Below are 25,167 nucleotides of genomic sequence, written 5' to 3'. Positions count from 1 at the left end.
GGCTTATGGTCAAAGACAGCAGCAATTTTAAAAAAGCCATAAATTCAAAAAACAACAGATTCACTTCCTGTATTTGTAGCTTCTATTTTATGTTCCTAGGATGGCAAACCAGGAACAACCCCCACCAAGGCCAGCTGCTACAAAATGTACAATAAAACGTCAGAAAAACCTACAATGTGGAACACAAGCTACCAATACAAGCCAAATTAACAGTTTGTTAAAGTAAAAGACTTCTTCAGTAGCAAGACTTTTCTTTTTAATGCTTCTGTTACCAGTTGGGAATCAACAGAGTAGCATTCCACCCAGACATTCCTGCCTACATTAGTTGACAGAAGTTTACAATTACATTTCATTAAATAACAGTCAAATATTCCTTTAGTTTTCATGTTTGTTTGTTTTTTTTTAAAAAAGATCACTTCTGTAAAATTAGTATCTGGTCGAATGGTTAATATGTTCATGTTAACTGTTAACTCTAAAATACTACTAGAAGTCATCACAATTGCAATTCATTCAGCATTTAACAGTGCATTCTGAAAGTTCAAAACTGATTTAGCTCTAAAATTTAAGTTGTTTCAAACCTCACAGAGTAACTACACCTGAAATAAGGGGAAGAAAGAACTGATTACTCTCTGCTATTATCAAATTAAACAAGACAATATTTTTCAGCTTTACCATTAAACATAGATGGAAAAATTCTTCTGACACTTTACCTCCCCTCTCCTGTCCTGCCATGGGTTTGGGCTCAGCCTCTCTTCTATATCTCCTACAAGCATGCATTCATCTCCATTTGCAGGGCTTCCTGTAGAAGTAGCATCTGATGGAGGCGGTGGTGATGAAGAGGGACATTCTACTGGTGCAATCATACTTGCAGGCATCAGTGCTCCAACAACTGCATCCCTGAAATCATTTAGGACAGATTAACATAAACCTGATTATATTCCCTTTTTGAACTTGGAAAAAAAATATACTAACTCGTCTTAATAAAATCAGGAAAGGTTCCTACACTCTGGAATTTACAGTCATTTATCTCTGTTCCCTGTTGGTCCCAATGCTTAAATACTGTGTTTTAAGGCCACTATTTTATGTGAGCTCCTTTTCATAAATTTTAGCACAAATACTCTGTTCTCCACCAAAAAGGAGGGCACTGTAAAGTTTTATTGTTCTTTCCATCCTCCCTCCCACTGCTTCCTCGATGCCATCTATCATGATTTATTTACAGGCCTTTTACACAATTTAATTGAGCATTCCTAAATAAACAACTTTTCCCCAGGCACTGGGAGCTTCTGTAAAGAAAACAGCACAAAGCTAACACCAACATTAAAAAATAATTGAATTAAGCTTATGCCTATCCTGAGAAGTCCAAACAATTTATACTCAAATCAAGAGACCCTGATTGAAGGTAAGTAACCCTGAGAGGGTAAGCTATGCCACCTTTTGCTCTGCAGAAGAACAGAACGTTTGCATGCCTACCTGGCATACATGATTTGCAATGCCATTAGTATATGAGATAATGCCTGCTGCTTGGCAACATTCCCATCAAGCGATAGGAGAATCTTAGCGAGTGAAGGGCGATTCGGCTTGGAACTATTTGCCCCGCTAATTTTGTTACTGGCAGCAGAAGAATCTGCATCTGAAGGAACACCTGGAGTGAGGGAGAAAAAGAGAAGCCAAGCATTCCTTAATGGTGTAATACATAACAAGAAATCTGATAGATCAGCTCCATTTAAGTCAGAAGACTGTAAAACTAACTCTACAGTAGATTCTTAAACCACAACACCTAAAGTTACAACATTAAAGTCAATACTGAGGCTTCGCAGCAAGGGCTTTCATAAAGTAGTGTTCCACCTTGTTACTCCATCAAAAAGAACAAGGTAATACAGATAAGCATATTTTGGCGATCGGCATCTGAAACAAGTTTTACTTGCTATTTGAGAAATTTCTGTGCAAGAATATTTATTATGTACTCTTAAAAATACTAATGAAATATTCTATATGTGTAGTTCTTGCTCCTTTTTAAGTACATTGCTTTGTTCATGAAAAAGTTTAATCAGTAAAACGTTTGGTGCTTTTATATTTGACACAAAAGAAATAGGAAGACAAAACAGCAATGTTTAGTCACCTGCCTTAGAAACAAAAGGTAACAGTAGAATCAAGAATTACAGCAACGGGTAACAAGTAATATCACCAATGTACAACATTTACCATTTCCTCCATAAAGCTCTATCCCATATTAAAGATAGTCTTTGAAGTGTTTGATGAAACATGTTGCATTTTTATTTCCTGAAGGAAAATAAAAGTTCAAACTAGTGCTACTTCTGAACAAGTGTTTTGCAACTTCCACTTTCAGGAAGAGGGTTTGTTGGGGTTGAGAGTTGTGTGTGTTTTTTGTTGTTGCTTTGTGGTGGGTTTTTTTAAAGACAGTTTTCTTTTTGCACTCTTCTGTCACCTATTAAACCACACACAGAGCTAAATCTCAAATGGCATAAAAAACCCAACCAAAAAAAAAAGAAAAAGAAAAACCCAAAAACCACCACCCCCCCCCCACCAAAAAAAAAGAAACAACCACCACCAAACCAACATAAGACAATAAATACCAACCAAGATAAGAAGCACCTAAAGGGTCCCTCGCTGTCTGGAAAAGTACTGGTTCATGAACAGATGGTGTAGCTACATCCACTGTTGTCCATGCTACACTGTGAGAAGACCCACAGGCAACCCGGGTGATTTTCTGGCCTTCCAAGCCCTGGACAAGAGTGGGCTTCCTATTGACCGTAGTAGTTCCATTTCCCTGTTGTCCATGGTCATTGTCGCCCCACGCATAAACCTGCCAGTAAACATTTCCACATATTACTTTGCTTCACTGGTTGCCTCATTTAACTGTTTCTTAAAAATTCCCCCAAAGGAATTTTAGTAATTTTCATTATTACCCTAGGACACCTTAGAGAACCTATTGTCATGACATCATCCTCCCATGCCCCATTAAGTAAGGCAGGAGTTAGCATATATTAAAAAAAAAGAAAATAAAATCATAGCAGCACTTTGTCAGATGATTCATAAACTATTGTCAATTCATAACTCATCAGTTGATTCATAAATTAGTCAACATTCACAGTGAACAATAAGCTAGAAGAATTAGTTGCATAGTAATTATATTGGGAATCTGAATCAATACTGTGATAATCATAATGCTGGATCGCAGCAGAAAAAAATTGCCTAGATTACTGCTTCTGCATTTCAAGATTGAGAAGAAGAAAACTGATCCTGAGATAATACATCAACTAGGAAAATATTACAACAGCTACTATGACAACAACATTCAAGCTCCAACTATAATATGAAAGCTAATATATTTTAAATTACAATCATGCTTATACTTATTCAGGACTTTGAAAAGCAAATAAATATCATTAGGAATTTCTATCCCTTTTAATCAGCACCAGTGCTGTTACATTCTTCTTCAACAGTTTAGTTCATTCCTGTCTGGATCAAGAAAAAAGGGAAAAGAAGTGTGATGTACAACATACCTGTCCAGTGTCAGTAACTGCTAGACAATGGAGTGCACCTACAGCCACATGCACAATCTTTTTACCCCTCAGTCCTTCCACAACTTGTGGCTTCCGTACATGCACATCTGTGCCATGGCCTAGTCTGAAGTAGTCACCCTTACCCCTGCAACAGATAGTAAATGTAAAATAAAAAAAAAATCATATTGTTTACATGAAGTTGTGATTTTTCCCCTCAAACTAGCACAAATTCAAGAAGAATAAAAGTTTAGAAACAACTCAGGCATCCTAAAGTGCAGATATGCACAGTTGAAACAGACCCAAAAACTCCCCCTGTAGATGTGTAATGTCATAAAATAGCTGTAGATTTTATGACTAGATGTAACAGTGTCAAGACAAACTGGGGTAAAGAAGGAATGAACTAGAACTTTGCAAAGTGTTCTTAAAGACTGACAAATTCCCTTTCCTCTAACTCCTTTCATCACTACCAAAAGAAGATTTTAAGAGTGAAAGCAAAAGAGAGAAATAGTTTCCAGTGGCCACTCTTGAGAAACGGCATCTCTGCTATATTTTTTTTAAGAAGTAACTTATAAAAATTGAAGTTTTGAGGATTTCTCTTCATCTCATTCATCATTGGTGACAAATAATACAACAAACCTGACTATTTTAAGTCTTCTTAGCTTTGATATATGTCAAGTCTTATTACACAAGGATGGCAGTTAAGACCTTGATCTGGTTAGAGCTCTGAAGCTCATCTGCCACACAAGTAAGCTCTCAAATTTTACAGAAAGGTTTATAAACAACTCAAAAAGCCAGGTTTGTGTTCAAAACAGAAGCAAGCAAATAGAAGAAATAAAAATGGTTTTGGAATAACTCTAGGTGATTACTTCGTATCAGTTCTTGCTTTGAGGTAGCATTACTGACAACTCAGTGGCCTTCTGAGCAGCAAAGAGCTCTATAAAAACCGTGTGTTCCCAAGGAAATTCTTCCCATCTCCTCTGGACTTTAGCTTACTTCCTTACTCTACTACATCCTTACTCTCACAGTGTCTGCTGCAGCTGTAGGCTACATACTCTAAACTTTGATAATCATGTTCTCTTTTTGCCAAAGTCTTGAATTAACATTCCTTTACAGGCTCCATTGCTCCCAAGAGAGGGAATGATCTTCCCCTTCTTCCACTAATTCAGTAAGACCCAGGCGTCCTATCAGAGTACAATACACAAGTGAGCATACTAGACAGTGTTGGAGCAATTGAACACATCAGAGCTTGCCTTTAAGACTTGCCAATTCAAAAGGCAAAGCACACAGATAAGCACAATGGAGTTAAAACGGTCAAATAACAATAAATACAACACATACTTAGCAATTGCTTTGTTAATACTTTCTGGCAAATGTAACATACCATGTCCACACCACTCCTGACTTGGTCAGTGCCAATGAGAACTGTGCACCACATTCAATCTGACAGACGCCTTGGCCGTTCAGTCTTTCAATGTTCTGAGGAATGTTACATCCTTCACTTCCTCCTCGGCCCAGTTTTCCAAAATCACCATCACCCCAAGAAAACACCAAACCTAACAAACACCAAACTGCAGGTCAAACGACAATCATGGTATTCCCGTGGGCTAAAAATCTTCTGGAACAAGATATTTCTACCTTCATCTGTCAAAGCAAGAGTCTGAGCATCTCTGCTTCCACAAGCAACCTGAATGACTCGGTGGCCAAGGAGCACTTTAACCTACAAAACAGAAAAGTAAGCAAGAAGTTTCAGAGAAATTATGTTTTAAAACCTTACACAGACAATTTCAAGCTCTTCTGACTAATCTTGGTCATTGTGCCCAGCCTGAGCATGCCAGTTTGCACAGGATTATCTAGCCTTCCTCACCCAGGATCAAACATAATTCAATCACAGTAGTAGCTTCCACCTATGTATCAAAGAAGCACGACATGAATGTTCAAAACAGCAGTAGCCATTTCACCTCACTTTCCAAGAAAATAAAAAAGATTGGATTTTTCTGGCCTTTCTAAAATAGCTTGCCTGTTAAAGGTATGTGTACCAAAACCTAATTTGGATCACTCCAAAATGATGTCTTCACAGTGTTTCTATGTTTTTTTGGCTTTCCTTTAGTTTTTATTTATCATTTATTAAACAAACACATTCACATTTCAGAGACAAGAGAGATTTACCATCTTAGGTTTCAGCTGTGTGGTATTATCTCCATGTCCTAGCCTTCCATATTCTCCAAGACCCCATGTATACAGTTCACCACTAGAGGTAATGGCAGCACTGTGGGAACTGCCACAAGCAATATCACGAATGCGTTTGGTTTTCAATGCTTCTATCAATCTGGGTTTATCACAGTTCCTAGAGAAAAAGAATAAAGAATTAATTGCATCAATTATGAAAGAATTGCATAATATACACCCATCTTCATAATCCAGACAGTTTTGTGCAATAACTAACATCAACCTAAAAGTAAGAAGCAACATTATGATTCCAAGACATATGCTGTAGTAGTGCCATAAATCTAAAATTTACACTATTTAAATGTACTTCAAAGTTTTATTTAAAGAAATATTTTATGTATATGCTGCAACACTTGGGTGACAAAACCAAGACCCAAAGTGAAGAATCAGTTAAGAAGCGTATAATACAAAGTGAAAACTGATATCCCATCATTACCCAAAGTTGAGCAACTTGTTAGCTGCAGACACAGAGCCAGGTAGTAAGATTAAGAGACGACGCTCCCATCCCAACTTTGCTCTTTACAAAAGAGAAATTAGAACTTGGATTTACTGTTAGGCCTCTGTGAGAGAACTGGAAACTTTTCATATTCATTATTTGTATAGCTACAATATTCTCTAAATTCAGGGAAGAGTTTCAACTCAAGGCTTTCTAATACTGACTGGGTATCAGAACCACTATTAAAGTTTTATCAAATTATACATGACCTCTGGAATATTTGCATCCATGAAATGCCCAAGAGTATCAAGTCTCACTTTTAATAAAATTACAGGAAACACAAGATAGTTGAACAGTAAAGAATACTGCTTTAATCTGGACTTCACTCTTTTTTTTGTTCCTTTCAAAACATTGTTCTGTGGTGCCTACAAGAAAAAAATCCCAAGACAACTCAAATTTTCCTCAAAGCTGTCCTGTGGAGGATTAAATTATGTATCACTGGAAAGTGTAAGAAATTTATTTCTGGTTAACAAGCCTGTGAACAGATGTCTAAAGAAAAGGGCTATAAAATGCTCCATCAGGCTTGCATTATGAACAGTTACAGCTCAGGAATGTAAAACTGCTATGGTTTACACCTCAAAGCACTGCTGTAAAACCTACCTTATAAGAGTAGCCAAATGTGTGCCATTTCATCAGTGACATTAAAAATACTATTAAAACTTTATCCACCAAGTATGTTTCCAAGTATTATATTAATTGTCTCCTTTTTAAATGGAGACCGCTACAAATGCTGCACCATAAATTGACATACACTGCTGAAAAAAAACTCCACCTTTTTCACAACCTAATTTTTTGTTCCCATTGTAATAAAAATCCTGTCGCTGTCACTAGCGGTGGTCAGCTGTCTTGCAACAGGCAACATAAATGTTCTCTTACTGAAATATTTCTATGAAATAGAGACAAATCTGGCATACTTACATTCGACTGAAGTGACCAAGTTTTCCATCATCTCCTTCACCCCATGAAAATACCTTTCCATCAACAGTTAATGCCATAGCATGCCGGCCACCTGAAAGTGTAAACAGAAATTTAAATTTTCAATCTTTCAAGTGGGGAGCAGGTCTAGCAAAAATCTCAAAATACTGACACTGCTGTACTTTAATGTAATTGTATGAGCCTTTCAACCCAATATGCATTACTTATTTTCTTCAGACTTATGTGATTTTAATTTAAAATACAAAGCTTTTGTGAGAGTAGGTTTCCTGGTATATTAAAAAAAAGAAGAAATAATCACACAATTCGCTATTTTCAATGCTGCAAGAAAAATAGCAAATCTAAACCCACCATTTATCAATGCTCAAAAATGAAAACATTTTCTTTGGATCTCACTGAAAAACTATTAAGAAGTTATCAAATTCAACTTCTAGCTAGTAAGAAACTATGTATGGTCTAAAATTACAGATTTGAACAACAGAACCATCAGCTTTAATGTGACATTGCACGCAACAGACAGAACTTAATAACCTGTATTTATTTTTATAAAGTTTTTAAAAACATCAGTTATGCTGGGGCATCATGGCACCCAAGAAAATTGCAAAGCAACTATTTTTAGGCTTAACATGTTATGTTTATGTATCTAAACATTGTAATAGTCAGTACCTGAGTGAACAGCCACCTTCTTTACCACATAGTTACTGAGAGCTGTAATCTGGCGTGGAATAGGCACAGTTCCACTAGATATTCCTAAACCCAGCCTTCCATTTGTGGCTTCTCCACAGGCATATACTTTACCCTCTACAGTCACTAAAATGAAGAAATAAAGTTTGAAACATCATTAAAATTTCACAACTGGAAATCTATTTCTGCCCTTAACGTATTTGTATTTATTTCAAATTTATATTACCTGCAAAAAGGCTTTTGGATCCTCCAGCTACTTGTACAACATTCAAGGCAGACAGGGTTTCAGAAAAGGAAGGGACCTTTATCTAGAGCAGACAGGAAATGAAACTCAGTACAATTCACTGAAGTTTTATACTTTTAAAAGAAGAGCTATTCTTAAATCATAAACCATACAATCTAACAGGTACTTTTCCTTTTTTAAATATAGGAAAATCTCTGTATTATTCAGACACTTCACACATACCAGATAATATACACCAGGCAAAACACAAAAAATAAGAAAAAGCATTTAACACTGAAACCATGATAAATACAAAGCCTGGGAAAAAAAAAAATAAATGTGATATAAGCAAGAAGTTTCCTATAAGTAAAATCTTCTTGAGAAAACCACAGAATACAGAAATGGTTAATTTTTTGTTTCTTGAAAGGCACTCTATGGATAGAGCAATACACATTTTATTACAACATAAATTAAATAAATGCTCTCAACATACTTTTCACATTAACATTTTAAATTGATTAAACATTCACCATGTATCTCTGAACCAGCATGTATTAAAAATTATGTATAAACAGCTGCATACAAGGCTAAAATTCCTTTCAAATAACACTGAATTGCAAACAAGTTATATTGAAAGATGAGAATTCAACTTTCTTATGAGTGTACCAGATCCAAGTAATACACAGAAAGGTTCACCACTACCTTAACTGCATGCACACAGACCCAAAAGGACCAGAATGTGTATAGAGTGCTACATAGTTTTAGAACAATTAGCTCACTGTCATCTAAAACAAATGATTAAGTGGCTAAAAATCAAACTGGATATGAGAGAAACAACCAAAATGCAAGTTCTCTCCAATCTTCCACCCAGCAGACATCTAACATGTCTCAAAGCAAAAAGCCATTAGAATCTATTATTTGTAGGTTAGATACTACACTGGAGAATTCTGATTAAGTTCAAATTAATTTTGAGTTGTGTGAGACTTGTACACTTTATTTTGTACTGAACTATGAAAACAAACATACCTTGGAGCCTTTCAGCCCTCCCAACTGGTCTTTGTCATTCAATCCCCAAACAAAAACTTTAGTTCTTATTGTAGCTGCCGATTCCAGCCCAGCTGCCTTCTTTCTAACAAGACTGAACATATTGGAGGGGGGGAGGAAATCAGTTTAGCAACGTGCATAACTATAGCATAGCCATCTTTTTACTGTATTTACTGATTTTACAAGAGTTTCAGTACTCGAACACCACTACTACAGTTAATTGGTGGCTGTAACAAAACAAAAACAAACCAAACAAACAAGCAAAACAAGCAAAACCCAGAATGTTTTGCTGAGCAGAGGTAAATATACCACATTCCAAACATAAACACAAAAGTTTTTAGCTAGGTTTTCAACTCCAAGCATACTGCAGAAGCTGAAGAGTTGTACAAAATGTCATCACCTCAACAAATGAGCTACTTACAATTCTGACAAACTAAGATACTAATTTCTCTTTACTACCATTCAACCTAATTAAGTAGTTGTTCTTACAATAATCTCTTGAATTACAGGACTATATCAACACTAAGGCTCCCTAACATTTCCCCTGCCTCGCCACTGCAGTTACCTACCTCCCAGTGTTAGCTTTATCATCATCCTCTTCCTCATTATCAGAAGCAAGGAATGGGACTGCAGCCAAATCTTCATCTTCTGCCCGTATACGTCCCAGTATGCTGAGGCCATGTATTTTGCAATCAATCCCAGAGCTTCTGCACTGCTTGATTGCAATTTCAATATACCTGTGGTACTAAGAGGAAAAAAAAAACCCTCACTAAACTGCCATCTTTTGGATCCTGTGTAACTTTATAAAAGTATATGAAAGAATTAGAACTTCTGCTTGATTTTTCACATTATCAAAATTTATCTGTAAATATTCAGCTTTTCAACCATACAAAATTCATACTTTAAGATAAACATATGGCTTCATTAATTTCAGAATTATCTCGCTTCCAATCTCCTAAAAAGTCATTATGCATTCCTCCTTGCTGTTTCTGAAAAAGATCAGAACTACTACCTAAAATAAGCCTTAGCACCTACCAAATGTATCCCCAAATTTAAGTTTATTGGGATTTCTTCTTGGCTCATAGGTATATTGATTTATATCAAAAGACCTGAAGTAGCTTTACTATTAAAGCTATTAGAGTTACACTGAGATTATGGTAAAATTTATCAGGATAATCCACTTTAGTAAACTTCCAGAAATAATGCTAATTTAGAACAAAAGTAAAATACCACACTTTAATAACCACAACAGTGCTTTTCATCCATTTCTTGCAGCAAAATATTTTTCCATTACATAGCGAGTAATTCTCACACAAACTTCACTTACTTCTGTACAATCACTGAGAAGAGGCACTGTGGTGTCTGTCGGATTTATATTGATTGTCTTTAGCTCTATAAGGTTATTTAAGGAATTCCCCCCTAAAAAACAAAACACAGAAAAAGAAGCATTTTCAGATATGGTGTTTGTTCCATAAACAGGCACCATGCACTTGAAATAGATGACTACATTAAATAAAACCTGATAAATACCTACTGTTAGATGTACAACAACAACAACAAAAAAGTAATTCAGACTTCTCAGAGAACATACACATACCTGAAACTACAACTAAAGAGGGCATGTAACTGCTGTCTGCAGGGTCCACAATCATCTTTAGCCTGTGAACAAGAACATCTGGAAAAATCTCCAAGCGAATCCAGTGCTAGGGGAAACACAAAGAATTTAATTTTCAGGTAGTACTGCTAGGACCACCATATGGTTGACAAGAGTAAGTGTGTGCTGGTTTTGAAGCAAGCATGAAAAACATTTATGAATGTTATACAACAGCTGCAATGCATGGCGACTGGCCAAAGGAAGAGGACCTTGTGAACTTCTCACCTGAACAACCTCCAAATGCAAGAGAAACAGCTGCAGCAAATTATTTATTTAGCTCAAAAGCAACATCATCGATAAGACTGAGAAAGCACAATAACACTGGAGATCAAGAATTGGGACACAATGCAAATCTTTGATTACAGCCTGTAGACAGCCTGAAGGAAGGGTACTTGGGGATATTCTCAGCATGGCCATCAATACAGCATCAAAACACACTGGACAGAAGTCTAGCTGCAAATCTGGGTGTCTACACTGGCCACAAAGTAATGCTGCAGACTGATAAAATTGGTAAACCACAAATTAAGCAACAATGCTTTTTATAAGTCATCTGGATGTAGGAGTCGAATGTATGTTAAGCAAGTTTGCCACTGCCACTAAACTAGGAGAAGTTGTGGTCTACATCAAGGGGTAAAGAGTACTTAAAAAGAGATCTGAAGAGACTAGAGAGCTGGGCAAATACCAACTGCATGAAACTTCAGAGCAAGTGAGAGAATCTCCACTTGGGATGGGGTAATCCTGCTTATATGTACAAACTGAGGGACAAATGAAGCTCTGCGGAAAGAAACCTGGAGGTCTGAGTTGACAGCAAATTGAACAGGAGTCAACTATGTGCCCTAGCAGCCTAAAGAGCCAGCCAGACATGTCCCTGGGGTGCATCAAGCACAGCATTGCTAACTGGTCGAAGGAGGCAATTATCCCACTCTACACTGCACTGGTGCAGCCCCACCTTGCATACTGCGGGTAGTCTGGGGCACCTCAATAGAAGGAGGACATAAAATTATTAGTGTCCAGAAGAGAGCAGCCAGAATGGTGAAAGGTCTCAAGGGCAAGACTTAGGATGTGATTTTTTTCAGCTTGAAAAGGCAGCTGAGGGAAACCTTATCACTATTTACAGCTTCCTCAAGGGGGAGCAGTGGAGGCAGCGCTTATGTCCTCGGGTGACCAGTGGTAAGACACAAGGAATTTATCAGAGGAACTTCAGACTGGACATTAGGAAAAGGTTCTTCACCAAAAGGGTGGTCAGTCACTGCAATAGGTTACAGAGAGAAGTGGTTACAGCACTAAGCCTGTCAGAGTTCAAGAAGCATCTAGAAGATGCTCTTAGTCATGTGGTTTAATTAGTCCCACCAAGAGCAGGAAGTTAGACTCTATTATCCTTATAGGTCCTTAAACTTGAGGTATCCTATGCAAGTGAGACAGTGCTCAGAAGCAGTTTTAGTTTGCAAGAACATGAAGTGCTTTTCGTATTGCAACACTTAAGTGAAATATAATCAACATGATCATTAAGAACAACTCCCCATCAGTTATACTGAAACAGCAACTGTAACCATATGACCAACTACACAATAATTATCCCTTATTTAAAAAAAAATAAATAAAATCACAGAAGTTCCTTATAATGAAATAGTTCACAAAAGTTCCTTCACATGAAATAATTAGAAAGATAAAGCTTAAAAAAAAAAAAGTCGCATTGAAAAATATAAAGAAACATAGTTTTGTACTTCAGATGTCTGTTTTTACTACTCTTCTATCTTACAGAAAGGTAACATATATTTCACTAAGTTAAATATTTTTCCTCTTCAGAAAAAGTATGCCAAATTAAAGTAGTTATGGCTTAGTTACCTTTCCTTGTGAACCAGAAGACTGCCAGCACTGCTCACTGCCATCAATAAGACGTGAAGCCTGATTCACAGAGGAGGAGACATTCAAATTCTTAACTATCCTTGACCAATCATCCAGTAACATTCCCCGCTGGCTACTATGCCGTCTCTTCAGCTGCTTTCCAGAACGCCCACAAAACACTGGAGACTGACCTGCATGTTTAAGTGTAACATTAAGCATGCACCTCTCCAAGAAAACTGCTTTTATTACACCCACAAAAAATGTGAAAGGAAATATAACAAATCAAACATTTCAGGTGTGTAGTCTGAAAGTAGAGAAGCATGTCATATAGGTATGGTAATACTACTCATGCTTAAAGGGCACAGCTCAAGATTTGCGGATTTTTAAAGGACTTTCAAGCACTTTACCTGACCACAAGCTTTCAATGCAGTCACTGGGGATAGTCACACTTTCTGTTCTTACACTTACGACTGATTTGTATCAAGAAACCAAGTAAAATATTAAAAACAAAAGGAAAACTACTCTCTTCAGGAATGTAGGACACTAAGAGTAATATTACAGGGACATGCAATATTTAAACTGATTTTTTTTTTTTCATAAAAGCAAATTTAATGCATTTTAAATCAAAGAAACACTTGGATTTGTTTTAAAACTTACCTGGCTCATTTATTCTGCCAAAAGTATGTCGGGTGTTATGCTTCCTGGTTTTAAAGCAAGTTTCACAAAAGTCAAAGTCATCACAGTTTCTGCATTTGAATCTAGGCCCATTGATAGGAAACATCTGACAGCCATCACACCTGAGTTCACAAAAGAACAATGAGTAAATATATTTCCAGTGGTACAAGTTATTCGAGACACAAGTCAAGATACTGGAATCAAGACAATAAGGCTAAAGGATAACCCATATACATTAAGAAAAATGTAAATCATCACTTACGTGACTCCAGGATGAATGCTGGGAACCAGTTCCATTTCTGACAACAAGCCAGTCCAATGAGACTGCTGAGGAAAATCTACAATGACATCTTTTCCATTGGCACTAAAAGCTGTGACAAAAACATGGGAGAAAATGAAGTGTTGCAAATCTCTACAAAATGAAGCAGAAAAAGTGTCCAGTGCAACATCAGAGAGCAGAAATACTTATTTAAAACTACTTTCAAAAGTAATCTTTTCTTGCAATGGAACTATGTATTAACCCTGTCAGTCTGTAAAGGGAGTTCTATAGATTTTTTTAAAGGTATATATTATTCTACTTCAGTTCCTTGACTCTGATGTTTTTCTTTCATTAAAAAACAGCTCCCAAAGGGACAGAGTACTTCCAAGAAGAATATGACCAAAAACTGTACCTCCCCAAAGAATCTATGCTAAACAGATTACTTTTATATTTTATACTTTTATCAGCATGCAATAGTCCACAAATCACTGTGATTTTTAAGTGTGTCTAAAAGATTCTCTCCTTAAATGCTGCAGAAAGTCTGTTTCCAGTTATATTGCCTCGCCATTTTGAATATACATTACCTTTGACAACTCCCACACTTCGGTGAGTAACTGATCCCCATTTGTATTTGGGTGTGGTCACAGAGCTTTTCACACGCACTTTGTCACCTATCTTGATATGAGAGGCAGAACTCTGCGGTGGGAATCCTAGCAATTGCAAGAATAAACACATGGTGAGTGGCTTTTTCCCCTCCAAAAACATATCTCCCTTAGGACACCATTCAATTCTTTATTAGAAAGCAGTTAGCAGTGAACTTACCTAACAGCTCAACATGGATATATCTGACCCAGTAGGTACCACCCTTCTGTTGCCAATCACACTGTACATTCAGATCATGCAATCCATCTCGATCCAACTTAATAACTTTGCCTACATCTCCTTCACAAACCTCCTCATAGGTTCTGCAGCACCTAACCATCATTCCCACCTAGGGAAAAAGGACAACAGAATGCCATAGCTATGCAAAGACTTATGTACCAGAAGGAAACTAGTTTCAATATGGCATTTGAACATCATGCTTACCTGAATATTCTCCCTCACATACACAGCATAGTCATCATTACTTAAGAAATCAGCTCGTTTCTTATAGGTCTGGCTCTCTGTTACAACAGCACCACTTGACTGGAAAAAATCCAAAACAAACATAAAACAGTTACAAAATTACTAATAAATAAAATTATTAGTAGAGACTGAAGATAACCCACCAAAAAACACACACACTTAATATCTAAGTTGCATGCCAAAATGAGAAATGTCTTCAACGGGTCAATTCACAACACGGCTAACATTTATGATCTACTTTAAAGTTTAGTTTCTGAAATAACTTGTCCAGGAATGTAGCTGCAAGTTTTAAAAACACATGAAACAAGCTGCAAGTTGCTTTTATGAAATCCATTTGCCAAAGAAAATTAGAACAAAGAAGAATTGCAAAAACACTGGTAAATGGTAATCTCCTAGCTAAAGTACACTACAAAACTTTTTGTTATATAATACAACAGGATTTAAAGTATTCCCTCAGAAAAACAAGCCAACAAAAAAGGTAAGATTGCAGTTATCAGAAATTATTCCTTTCACAATTTAACTTAAAAAGACAGAACTACTGCATTCCAGCTATAATGAGACTTTACAGAACATTTGTTTTGAGGATTAAATGTTGAGTTTTTTTCCATTTGAGTCAACATACAGCACAATTTCTCACTCCAGTACTGGTAAAACATATATTAGAACACAATGCCAAGTTAATTTCCTCTAAAATATAATGCATTTCTTTCAATTACAGAATCTCGCATGTGCCAGAAAACTCAACATCTCCTTAAACCTCCTTAAAAAACAAACAGAAATACAGAACCCATTTCATTTTATTGGCTAAACCTTACTGGAATACTTCTTGAAAGTCAACAATAGAAGACCAATATAAATTAAAGCCATCACATTCAACAGAGATTGTAAAGGTCTTTTTATCACCAGTGCATGAGAAGAGTTTTTATACAGAAAAAGCTAAGTTATTTCACTGACTTTTTTTTTTTCTTTTTTCCATTTATTCACTAATTGCTCAGTCACTCCTTGCAGCTAACACACATTTGCCTTTCAAGCCAAAGGAAGGTGGAGGGGGGATATGGAAAAGAAAAAAAAAAAAAAGATGAAGAGTCCTTTACAAATATTACACTATAGCACTGACTATTTGAGATGAAACCGAGACCAACCATCATCGATACTTATAGCTACCATTACTGAAACAACTATCTGAATTTCACTCTTCCATTGTGCTACTCTTATATATGTATTCATAGATACCCTGACTTCTTTTATGATATGCCTTAGAACCGTAGGGCAAATGTGGTCCTTGTTACAGTCTTGAAAGCTTGTGACAACAAAACATCCTTGTACTCTAACCAAGTTCATAAAAGGAAATACCTACAAAATTTGCAGCCATCTAAGCATGACTTAGGTTTTAATAAGTTGATACTTACCACAGGGCAAGCAGCTTCAGCTTCTTCCACCTCCTCTACTATCTCCTCATCTGAATATTCATCAGAGATAGTATCAGCATCAGAGAGATCCGTAATTTGAACATCAGGGTGATCCAACAACCAGCCAACCAAGGCTTCCACTCCTAATACAGAAAAATACAAACTCAATCTGTCTTTAAGGGATTCTCTAACATTCTTATGACAGTATCTAAAGAGAGAAGTAATAATTGCTCCCTTATAAGTAACATTTTATCTGCTCACAACTTGCCTTCTAGTATCATTAATCTAATTAAATTAAATACCTGGTAATCCAGAAGCACTTCCAGAGGTTCCAGACAGAGATTTTAGTGCAAATTCTATGTTTTTCCTAGGAAATCCCATTTCCATAAGTTGAACTACAATAGGGAGAGGTGGAATTGGAGACTGCTTGCGTTTCTTCGTTTTTGTGGGTCGGATATGCTGCACTGTGATGGGTGTTGTAGCTTCACTAGAGCTGCAGTCTTCAAACACTGGAGTTGAAGGATGTGTAGACTCTACAGCCAGATACTGGCACACTGCCAAAGCAGCAGCCTAAATGAGAACAAATAAATCAGTCCAAGTTGAAAAAAGTGTATTTAGTATATTTTTGTGAATGTGTGCGTCTGAAATTAGAGGTTATTTGCCAAGAGGGGTTCAGTGACATTTTTTTAAAACCTGTATCTTAACAAGTTTCAATTGTAATATGAATTAGAAAGATTTATTTATTAGGTTACTTGGCAGAAAACAGACTCTACCTCAAGCTCTTGTTTGTCAAATATTGCTTTCACAGGTGATGGTTGTGTAGCAGCTGTCAAAAGTTGCTGTAGAAGAATCATTGGAGGCTGTGGTCCTTCAGGAGACATATCTCCAATGTCAGGAGAGGCAACTGCTCCATCCTCTTGAAACAGAAACATTATTTTAACCAAAACCATGAAAGTCAATTGCGAGATTTATTCTGGGGCCTACTGGTTGATCAAAGATGTTGTTGTCTATCCCACATTTTTTCTCCACAGCAATCTCAAGTTTAAGATCAAACCATGCATGCCACTATCTCCATAAAAAGAAGCAAATGAGCAATTTGTAGATAAACAATATTTTTACTAAAATACATCTAGAACATATCTAGCAGACACTGCTCAGTGAACAGTGAATTTGTGCAAATATCTTCTGAATTTACCTTTTACAATAAGACTATTACAAAGAGGTCCTTCCAGGATAAACCCCTTTACACAGACAACCAACAATTTCAGTGACCCCCAAATCATGGTACATACTTTCTAGACTGAGTAGTTTGCCATTCTAACACACCTCTTAGGAAAGAGCTCCCTGTAGGTATTCACTGTCCCTTCAAAAGAATGTCTTTTTTTAATCAACTGGCTCACGATTCTGCAACTTTAGGTTTGATTTTGTGTTCTTTTTGGCATAAATATTCATGTTGTGTAGATCTGTACTCTGGCTTTACTCCAGCTACACTCTACCATGGCTATCTCAGGGAAGTGTTCTCATTCTTCACCCAACTCCAACAAAAAGAAGTTCTCATATTTGAAACAGTAACAGAACAGTTAATAGTCCTCAGGTACTTATGCTGTTCTGGTTAAGAAAAAAAGTTCCATTCCTGGAAAAAAATCTGATCGTTCTTTTGACTTAAAATTTAACAACCCCTAGAAAGATACAAATAAACTGAATATATTTAAAGACATTACAAGTTTTGCAAATGCCTAAATGATTAATATGAACTATAAGGGCATCAATAGCTATCCTGAAAGGCAACAGAGCTATTTTATTTGCTTTTATATGTAGAGTGTACAGATAGAATGAATTCAAATTATTAAAACTACAATTTTTAAAACTTTAGGATTACACTTAAGACTCTGTAACCTGGTATTTGTTTCACTGGAAACTGCAAAACATTTGGAATAAAAGGAATAGCCAATTGAGAACTCATACTTTAAGCTTTGAAGAAGAAAAAGACTCCACTGCACAAAAATAAGTAAGATTTTTAAAATTAATTACAAAGCTTACTAACTATAGAAAACTTACAAATTTAGCTAACTCAAATATTTCAAGCTTCAAACACTTGATCCATTTAGACTTCCAAACCTAAGCTAAAAAGTCAAAATGCTTTTAATATCCAAGGTTAAAACATTCCTGATTTTGAATTTTGAATTTTCAGTCTTTAGAGGGCAAACTTAATTTCTACCTTTCGACTGCCATTAGCAATGCTTATTGTCACATACTCTATCTACCTCCTAAACAAACAGCAGTACACTCAGGCTGCATTTCAGAATACCTGCAGGGTTTAATACAGACTCCTGAACAGCTGGCTGAGATAAGATCTGCCTTAGTGTATCCTGGTGAGAAAGGAGAGCTCGGCCTGCTTTCAGTATGTACAACTTTAATTGCTGGCATCGCAGCAGATCCAAATCCACTTGACCTATCAGAAATATAAAGCAGCTGTTAGCGCTAGGCATCTCTTGTATTAGAGAAGAAAGGCTATAATTCATACAACCTTAGCCCAAAGATCAGCTTACACGTTAATTCACTATGTGAAAGCTTGTGAAATACTGGTAACATGAGACAGTTTGAAAAGCACCTGGATAGAAAGTCTGCACGCATTCTATGACCCATGATACTAAAAACACTGCCTTCCTACTTTCCATATCATGGACAATCACAGAGCTGATGCACAGCACAGTAGGCACAGTAAAGATAGACCCAGATTTTAAATAATTCAGAACAAGAAGTCCAGCCCCAAACCTTATTTACATGTCGTCAGCAAAGTAAAATGGTATGTCACCTACAGTGCAGAGCAATTCATCTTTCAGCTAAACTTGTCACATAAATGCTACTACTCAATATTGACTAAGGAAAAAGCTAAGGTTCCAGAAAACCCTTTTTTTTTTATGTACATTTGCTGTTAGCGGTATCTTCCCAAGAGCATATCCATCTATTTAAAAAGAAAACAAGAAACAGCAACAAAAAAAATTACTGCACCTGAAAGACCCTGATTGGGAGACTTCATTCTTTGTTTTTCTACTTTACTTCCAGCCAGGTTTACTAGTTGAGCCCAAATGGATAGCATAGGTTCAGTGAAAGGCAAGTTGTTCACATTAAAAGCCACAACTGGAAGCTGGACAGTGGGGGAAGAACCAGACAAAAACAAAGTACAGATAAGCGTTTTTGTAAAATTTTACAAAATCATTCAAAGTTTCAATGTTTATTAACTGACAAATGCTACTTTTTCTCTTCTTCAGTTAAATACAAACAAATATGCTCCTCTCGTACAACAGCTATAAATCACATTGTCATGACTTGGGATTCTACCTCAAGTCAAATGACTTCAGCTCAAACCCCTTTTCCTTCCATCTCCTCAACAAATGAGGACATGCTTTAAAGGCCCTACAGAGGTCCACATGTGTACCATCTTAGATTTTCATTCAGAGCATTGTACATATTGAATGTTGATGTATTTACTGAATGAACAACAAATATTTTCTTTGCTTCATATCAGAGTCTTAAACCACGCTCCTCCCTGTTATTAAAGCCTCTATAAAATGAACTTACTGGCTTCAGCTGATTCAAAGGGCACACTCTACATGTTCGCATATCATAGAACTGTACAGTGATTTTCCCTTTTGGGGTGATGCGTGTCACTGTGCCTTCTCCAAATTCATCATGAACTACTTGTCCACCCAGCCTCAAGCGACTGTCTATGCCACCAATCACTGCTAGCACTGCCATTAGGCCTCCCACCTCTGGATTCTCAGTGTCAGGGAAGTAGTCATCCAACAGAGCCTAATAAAGAACAATAAAATTAACTGTAGGGAGAAAACATAATACTTATACCTGCTTTAAAATACAAAGTTAATCACACATACTTCAATTTAAAAATTACAACACATAAATACATATATATACACACAAATAGAAAAATGGTTTTAAAATTAAGTTTAATATTGTTTACAAACATTTAATATTTATAATTTAAAAATAAATAATGCTAAAAAAATGAGCTATTTTAAAACGTGGAAACTACCCCTTCTGACTGTTTTCCTGCAAAGATGTGGGTGATGGAGGTTAGCTGAGAGTTGATGTACTTGTTTATGAGTCCATTCCACTGGCCGAGTGAATGGAGCGTCCTCAGCAGAGCCACTATCTCTTCTGCTAAAGTACTACTGTGAGTGGCAGTTAGAGATGCTTGAGGTCTGGCTTTTCTCCTTCTCAGAGTAGATTCTGGAAAGACAAACCAATTGCACAACAGTTATGAGTTTAATGCACACGGGTTTTTTTATACATGAAAATAAGCCAATAACAGAAAATTTTTCTACCTCTGAGTAGTGGGATATCTGAAGAACAAGTACTAAGCAGGCTGCCTAAAAACCCGAACAGTTTTTCCACAAGGAATTTCATGTCTCTTGACCTTTCATTTTTATCCCAGGATGGAAGTACTGCTTTCAATAAATGCACAGCAAGTATCTAAAAAGAGAACAAAAATCAGTGTTATTCCATTCTAAGTCAACAAATATTAAAGAAACTTGCAAACATGTTAAGTACAGAAGAAGCTTTCCTTCGTAATTATTTCTATAATGCTGATTTCTTTCCAGCTGTGGAAATTAAGAGCTGCTGATATTCAGGTTGCTAAGAAATATTCTAAAAGAAGTTGTGCCAGTTCCAAGTCAGTAACAATTTTATTGGCACATTATATTAGTGAATCCAACCTCTTCAATACTCAGGATGTTAGACAAACACACAGTTAGAAAGAATGTAAATGACTAAAACACATAGGAAAGATAGTAGTACAGAATGGAAAGGTTTGTATTCCAGACTCAGATCTTAGTACTAAGATGTATTTCAGATTGAAAGTTTCCAAGTGTTCTGCAACGAAGGTATGATAATTAAAAATTATGAGACATAAAGCTGACTAATAGAAGGTGGCAAAAAAGCAACCACAGTGATACCCAAGAGCAGTTACTGTGAAAGTAGGGCCTCTGACATGTACAGAAGGAACTGGCTGGCATCCCTAAACCTAGACACTCAGTTCAAGACTGACAAGGAACATGAGAAGGTGAAGTGCTGCAGTATCAAAGAGCAGATGGGGTTGCATGTTCTGAACAGAAGTATTCCACATTTTGAGCTTCCTCATCTTCTACATGTAAGACCAATACAGAGACCTCTCTTCTAAACCTCTGTCAATTACATGTCTTTCTAAACTTCAACATCTCATTTTCTTGGTACTCTGTTAAGATGCTGGTACACCAGAAATGCTCATTGTTCTTCAGTATTCCCCAAACAGCACAGATAACTCAAATGCACTAAGGCCTGGATGATAACAGAAGTTTCATCAGAATAAAAATACTCGCAAGAATTTGATGGAGGATCACAAGAAATTTACAGGCCTTTATGATACAAACCTTTAAAAAATGCCTTATCAAGGAAAAGACTAAGACCTTTTGATCTCCAAGCCTTAAAACTTGGAAGAGTTATTCCATAATAAGGCTGCTTTTGAATCTCATGAAAAAGATGTTAAGGAAAGTGAAGGAAAAAAAAAGGGGAAAAAAAAAAGAGAGAGACAGAGAAGACAAAAGGGGAAAAGGGACAAGGGAAAAACAATACCAAAATAAGAGGCAAAGATGCAGCTTCTTAAGAGAGACTGTAACTAAACAATAATAACAGTTTGTTATAGAAGGAAGGGCAGTAGATAATACACAATTTTTTGACTGTAAAATGAAATTGCACATTTTTCCTAATCATCTTTTTGTTATTCTTTTCTTTATGCAACTTCTAGGAAACATTACATGAGAGTTTCTGGAATACATTTTTGGAACACTGTTTTGACCTCTCATCTGTACAAAGCTTTCAGGCTTTCAATAGAACCATGGATCCTGTAGAGCCCTGAAGGCTCAGAAACTTAACAGATATGTTTTTAAAACAATGAATTCTAAATACAAGACAACATGTTATCTTTTTCCCAATTAATTAATGTTTTTGATATACACTTCCTTTTTTTACTTTTAAAGACAGATAAAGTGTACTAAATTAATCACCTATCAAAGTAATTTGGAAATACACACATTACCTGTCTCTGTAGTGAAGCAGCAGTGAAAGATTCATGCCCCTCAACAATTTTCATTAGCAAAGTTATCCACTGAGATGTACTAAGAGTGCTGCACATCTGAGGCATGAGTGCTATACTTCGAATGAATCCCAACGTGCACCAACTCCTATGCTGTTCCTTATAAACTAATTTATTTGGCAAGGAAGCTAAAAACAAAAAGATATATACATATAACAGTTGACTTTTCTGCCAGCTACGTAATTTTCCATATACTACATGGGGAATTTTTGGACAAATCAGAACACTGAGCTTTAGAGCCTGTAATTAATTTTATTAAAAATGCCTTTAAAGCAGTTTTCATCCTCATACTGTTTCCCCATTTCAAAGTACTTAACAGCATTACTTCTGAAATTAACAAGAAGCTATGGAAATGAACAGGACATATCCAGTCATACTGTTGCCCACAAACAGGAAAAAAAAAAACCAAACACCACAACAAACCTGTTAAGAAATTCATTGTCCAAGCTAACCATACACATCCTGATGCTTCACATCTCATGTGTTTCTCCTGCTTTTACAATTATGTCATAAGAATGCTCAAGACCATTTATGTTGCCTTTGCTAATAACTAAGATTTTAAAAGCTCTGAAAATGCCTTTGCTATCCTTTGCCCTTCAAGGATTAAAAACTAGTAACAAAAGATTTACAAAATTACAAGACAACAAAGCACAAAACAGAAATACATAGCTGAATCAGACTGTTTCTACATAATGTACCTGATTTATCTATTGTTCCACTTTCCACAAGCATACGGAGTAGACCACACAGAGTTCTAGTAGCATCACTTTGCATGACTTCAGCATGGACACCAGCAGAGAGACAAAGTGTCTGTAACAGGTTCACAGTACTTGTCAGCATCATGGAAGTAGGGTGGAGATTCCTTTCAACTTGTTCTCCTTCTGAAGACAGACAGAGAAGGCAAACGAATGTATTGAGTTAAACTATTTCACAAAGACTTTTGAAAGAAATTGAGAAATTTGTTATAAATATTTCCTCTAAAATGATTTGACATTAAGAAGATTCCTTACCTCCAACTGCAAGAGCAAAATATAAACCAGACATTTTGTGCAGAAATTTACGTTATTCTCTAGCAGTACACAGCTTAAAAGGAATTCCAAATGCAGTGCCAAGAACCAGGGAAACAGTGTGACTAGATGTATAATTAGGCCATATAAAAAAATGCTGCAGGATGACATTAATGTATGCTAAAATGTATATCTCCTGGTATCTGTAACTGAAACTATTTCAGTTGGATAATACAGTTTCCTCTAGCCCATGAATATGCAACAAATGTGACACTATGCTCTCTACCCTCCTTTATCAGAGTAAAACTATCTTAAGAAACATTCTGGTCAGAAATATACACCTATTAAATTAATCTTCTTTGGTGAAGCATTAATTTCCTATGAAAGAAGCTTTTTGATATTACAAGATATCAATTTTGGAATTCAATTAAAATCCTGCCTCTACTTTTATTAAAAAATAGCTTTTTTACCAGAATCATCTTCAGTGTCTGAATCCTCTGTTGTGGGCTGCGTTGCCGGTGGCGGCTCAGCTAGTTTGAGATCATATTTTCCCTCCTTCCCCATTCTGTAAGAATTTGTACTTCCGGTGTCCCACTGCACTCTAATCCAGCCATCTTCTCCCAGTTCCCCAATCACACGACCCAAACCTGGAGTGGGTCCATCCTGACAAAAGAGAGGGACTCAAAGTTACACAATCAACAACACTAATTCATACTCAAAATTCATAAAATAATAATGCAATTACTCTTTTTTGCTGCTAAACTAATGGTTAGGCAGTAAATATTCAATAATGTTTCAAAGTCCAGCATAAAGCTGAAAAGCATTTCACAGTCTTCAAAAGAAACGACCCCAGTGAACCACAGCAACACTCATGTTTAGCTCTGTTTTACTATGTACTACATAGTGCCACACACATCTAGCTGTAAGTGTATGATACTACTGCAGCATAGAAGTGACTCGATTTCCTCTTAATCAGAACAGTCTTATTAAAAAGAATTTTCATCTCTGAAAATGAAGTTAAATAATTAACATATTTTCTGTCAATTCTCCAAGTCTTTGAAATGTAAAGTGACCTTTAAAGTTTGAACATTAAATTCAGACATTCCACTGAACAGACTTTAGATTTTAACACAGCCGAATCTGTACGAAGGAAGTTGTACCTGATCACCCCATTTCCAGTCTACCCCTCTCACCACTCTGGTACCAATTTTCATCATGGCTGCCAGCTCTGGTCCAGAAACAGGGAGTTGAACAGGTGTAGTCTCCTTTCTTGATTCTTCCAGGACTGTGGCAGAAGCTCCATGAGAAGAGGCAATCATATCTTCTTCAATGTTATCAGAACTAGGTCCTAAATAGGAAAAAGCATGAAAAAAATTTAAAACCAGCTGTGTTTATATGCATACATGCATATATATATATATATACATATGCAAAACTCTAAGGCACATAAGCTTTGCAATATAAAAGCAATAACAAATAGGAAAGCTGACTTAACAGGTGATGCAGTCAGATGAGGTTTTAGGAAACTATGATGATATTGCTTTGAATACACAGGACTCTAAATACTTAATTTTAAACAAAATAAGAAACAAAATAGATATATTATAATAACAAGTCCAATGGCTAAATGGTTCTACTAACAGATTTTTTTTGTAAAAACTTCCTAGGAGCACTCCAGTTAAGTACAAGTTATGAGCACAAATGTTTGGTACTAGCAAAAATAAAATAACATAACATAACATAAAATAAAATCCAGGGTAACTTGAATCATAGCAAAACACACCACAGAATTTCTTACAGCAGAACAAACAAAGGGTCTTCCAGCTTAAATATGCAGACTAGGAACAGCTTTAACAGGTAGAACAAATGAAACTGATTGAGTAGTAATGCTTCAATTTTAAATTTTCCGGTT

At 36.2% G+C, this 25,167-nt stretch overlaps 1 protein-coding gene across 6 annotated transcripts in view; it reads right to left on the bottom strand.

The window, feature by feature from the left end:
- Positions 1–25,167, bottom strand: part of HERC2 (HECT and RLD domain containing E3 ubiquitin protein ligase 2) — a 107,012-nt gene that overhangs the window by 29,905 nt on the left and 51,940 nt on the right. For 5 of the 6 annotated variants that reach the window (XM_065677614.1, XM_065677615.1, XM_065677612.1 and 2 more), the window contains 32 exons: positions 24,416–24,603; positions 23,726–23,918; positions 22,947–23,129; positions 22,192–22,376; positions 20,444–20,591; positions 20,152–20,348; positions 19,680–19,910; positions 19,110–19,245; positions 18,406–18,549; positions 16,871–17,013; positions 16,400–16,667; positions 16,098–16,240; positions 14,650–14,748; positions 14,386–14,554; positions 14,148–14,273; positions 13,567–13,675; positions 13,287–13,426; positions 12,630–12,820; positions 10,728–10,833; positions 10,458–10,549; positions 9,700–9,875; positions 9,113–9,224; positions 8,090–8,171; positions 7,846–7,989; positions 7,165–7,255; positions 5,691–5,868; positions 5,160–5,241; positions 4,906–5,077; positions 3,525–3,669; positions 2,599–2,824; positions 1,471–1,642; positions 711–897 (listed from right to left, as the gene is read on the bottom strand). In XM_065677614.1, the coding sequence (XP_065533686.1) occupies positions 711–897; positions 1,471–1,642; positions 2,599–2,824; positions 3,525–3,669; positions 4,906–5,077; positions 5,160–5,241; positions 5,691–5,868; positions 7,165–7,255; positions 7,846–7,989; positions 8,090–8,171; positions 9,113–9,224; positions 9,700–9,875; positions 10,458–10,549; positions 10,728–10,833; positions 12,630–12,820; positions 13,287–13,426; positions 13,567–13,675; positions 14,148–14,273; positions 14,386–14,554; positions 14,650–14,748; positions 16,098–16,240; positions 16,400–16,667; positions 16,871–17,013; positions 18,406–18,549; positions 19,110–19,245; positions 19,680–19,910; positions 20,152–20,348; positions 20,444–20,591; positions 22,192–22,376; positions 22,947–23,129; positions 23,726–23,918; positions 24,416–24,603 (4,958 nt within the window). The remainder of the gene's footprint in view (positions 1–710; positions 898–1,470; positions 1,643–2,598; positions 2,825–3,524; positions 3,670–4,905; positions 5,078–5,159; positions 5,242–5,690; positions 5,869–7,164; positions 7,256–7,845; positions 7,990–8,089; positions 8,172–9,112; positions 9,225–9,699; positions 9,876–10,457; positions 10,550–10,727; positions 10,834–12,629; positions 12,821–13,286; positions 13,427–13,566; positions 13,676–14,147; positions 14,274–14,385; positions 14,555–14,649; positions 14,749–16,097; positions 16,241–16,399; positions 16,668–16,870; positions 17,014–18,405; positions 18,550–19,109; positions 19,246–19,679; positions 19,911–20,151; positions 20,349–20,443; positions 20,592–22,191; positions 22,377–22,946; positions 23,130–23,725; positions 23,919–24,415; positions 24,604–25,167) is intronic. The other variant, XM_065677611.1, reaches the window with a different exon arrangement.

The sequence above is a fragment of the Lathamus discolor genome, chromosome 4, assembly GCF_037157495.1.
Source record: "Lathamus discolor isolate bLatDis1 chromosome 4, bLatDis1.hap1, whole genome shotgun sequence".
Lineage (NCBI taxonomy): Eukaryota > Metazoa > Chordata > Aves > Psittaciformes > Psittacidae > Lathamus > Lathamus discolor.
Note: the sequence above shows the minus strand (reverse complement) of the source record. Positions and strands in the feature narration are given on the sequence as shown.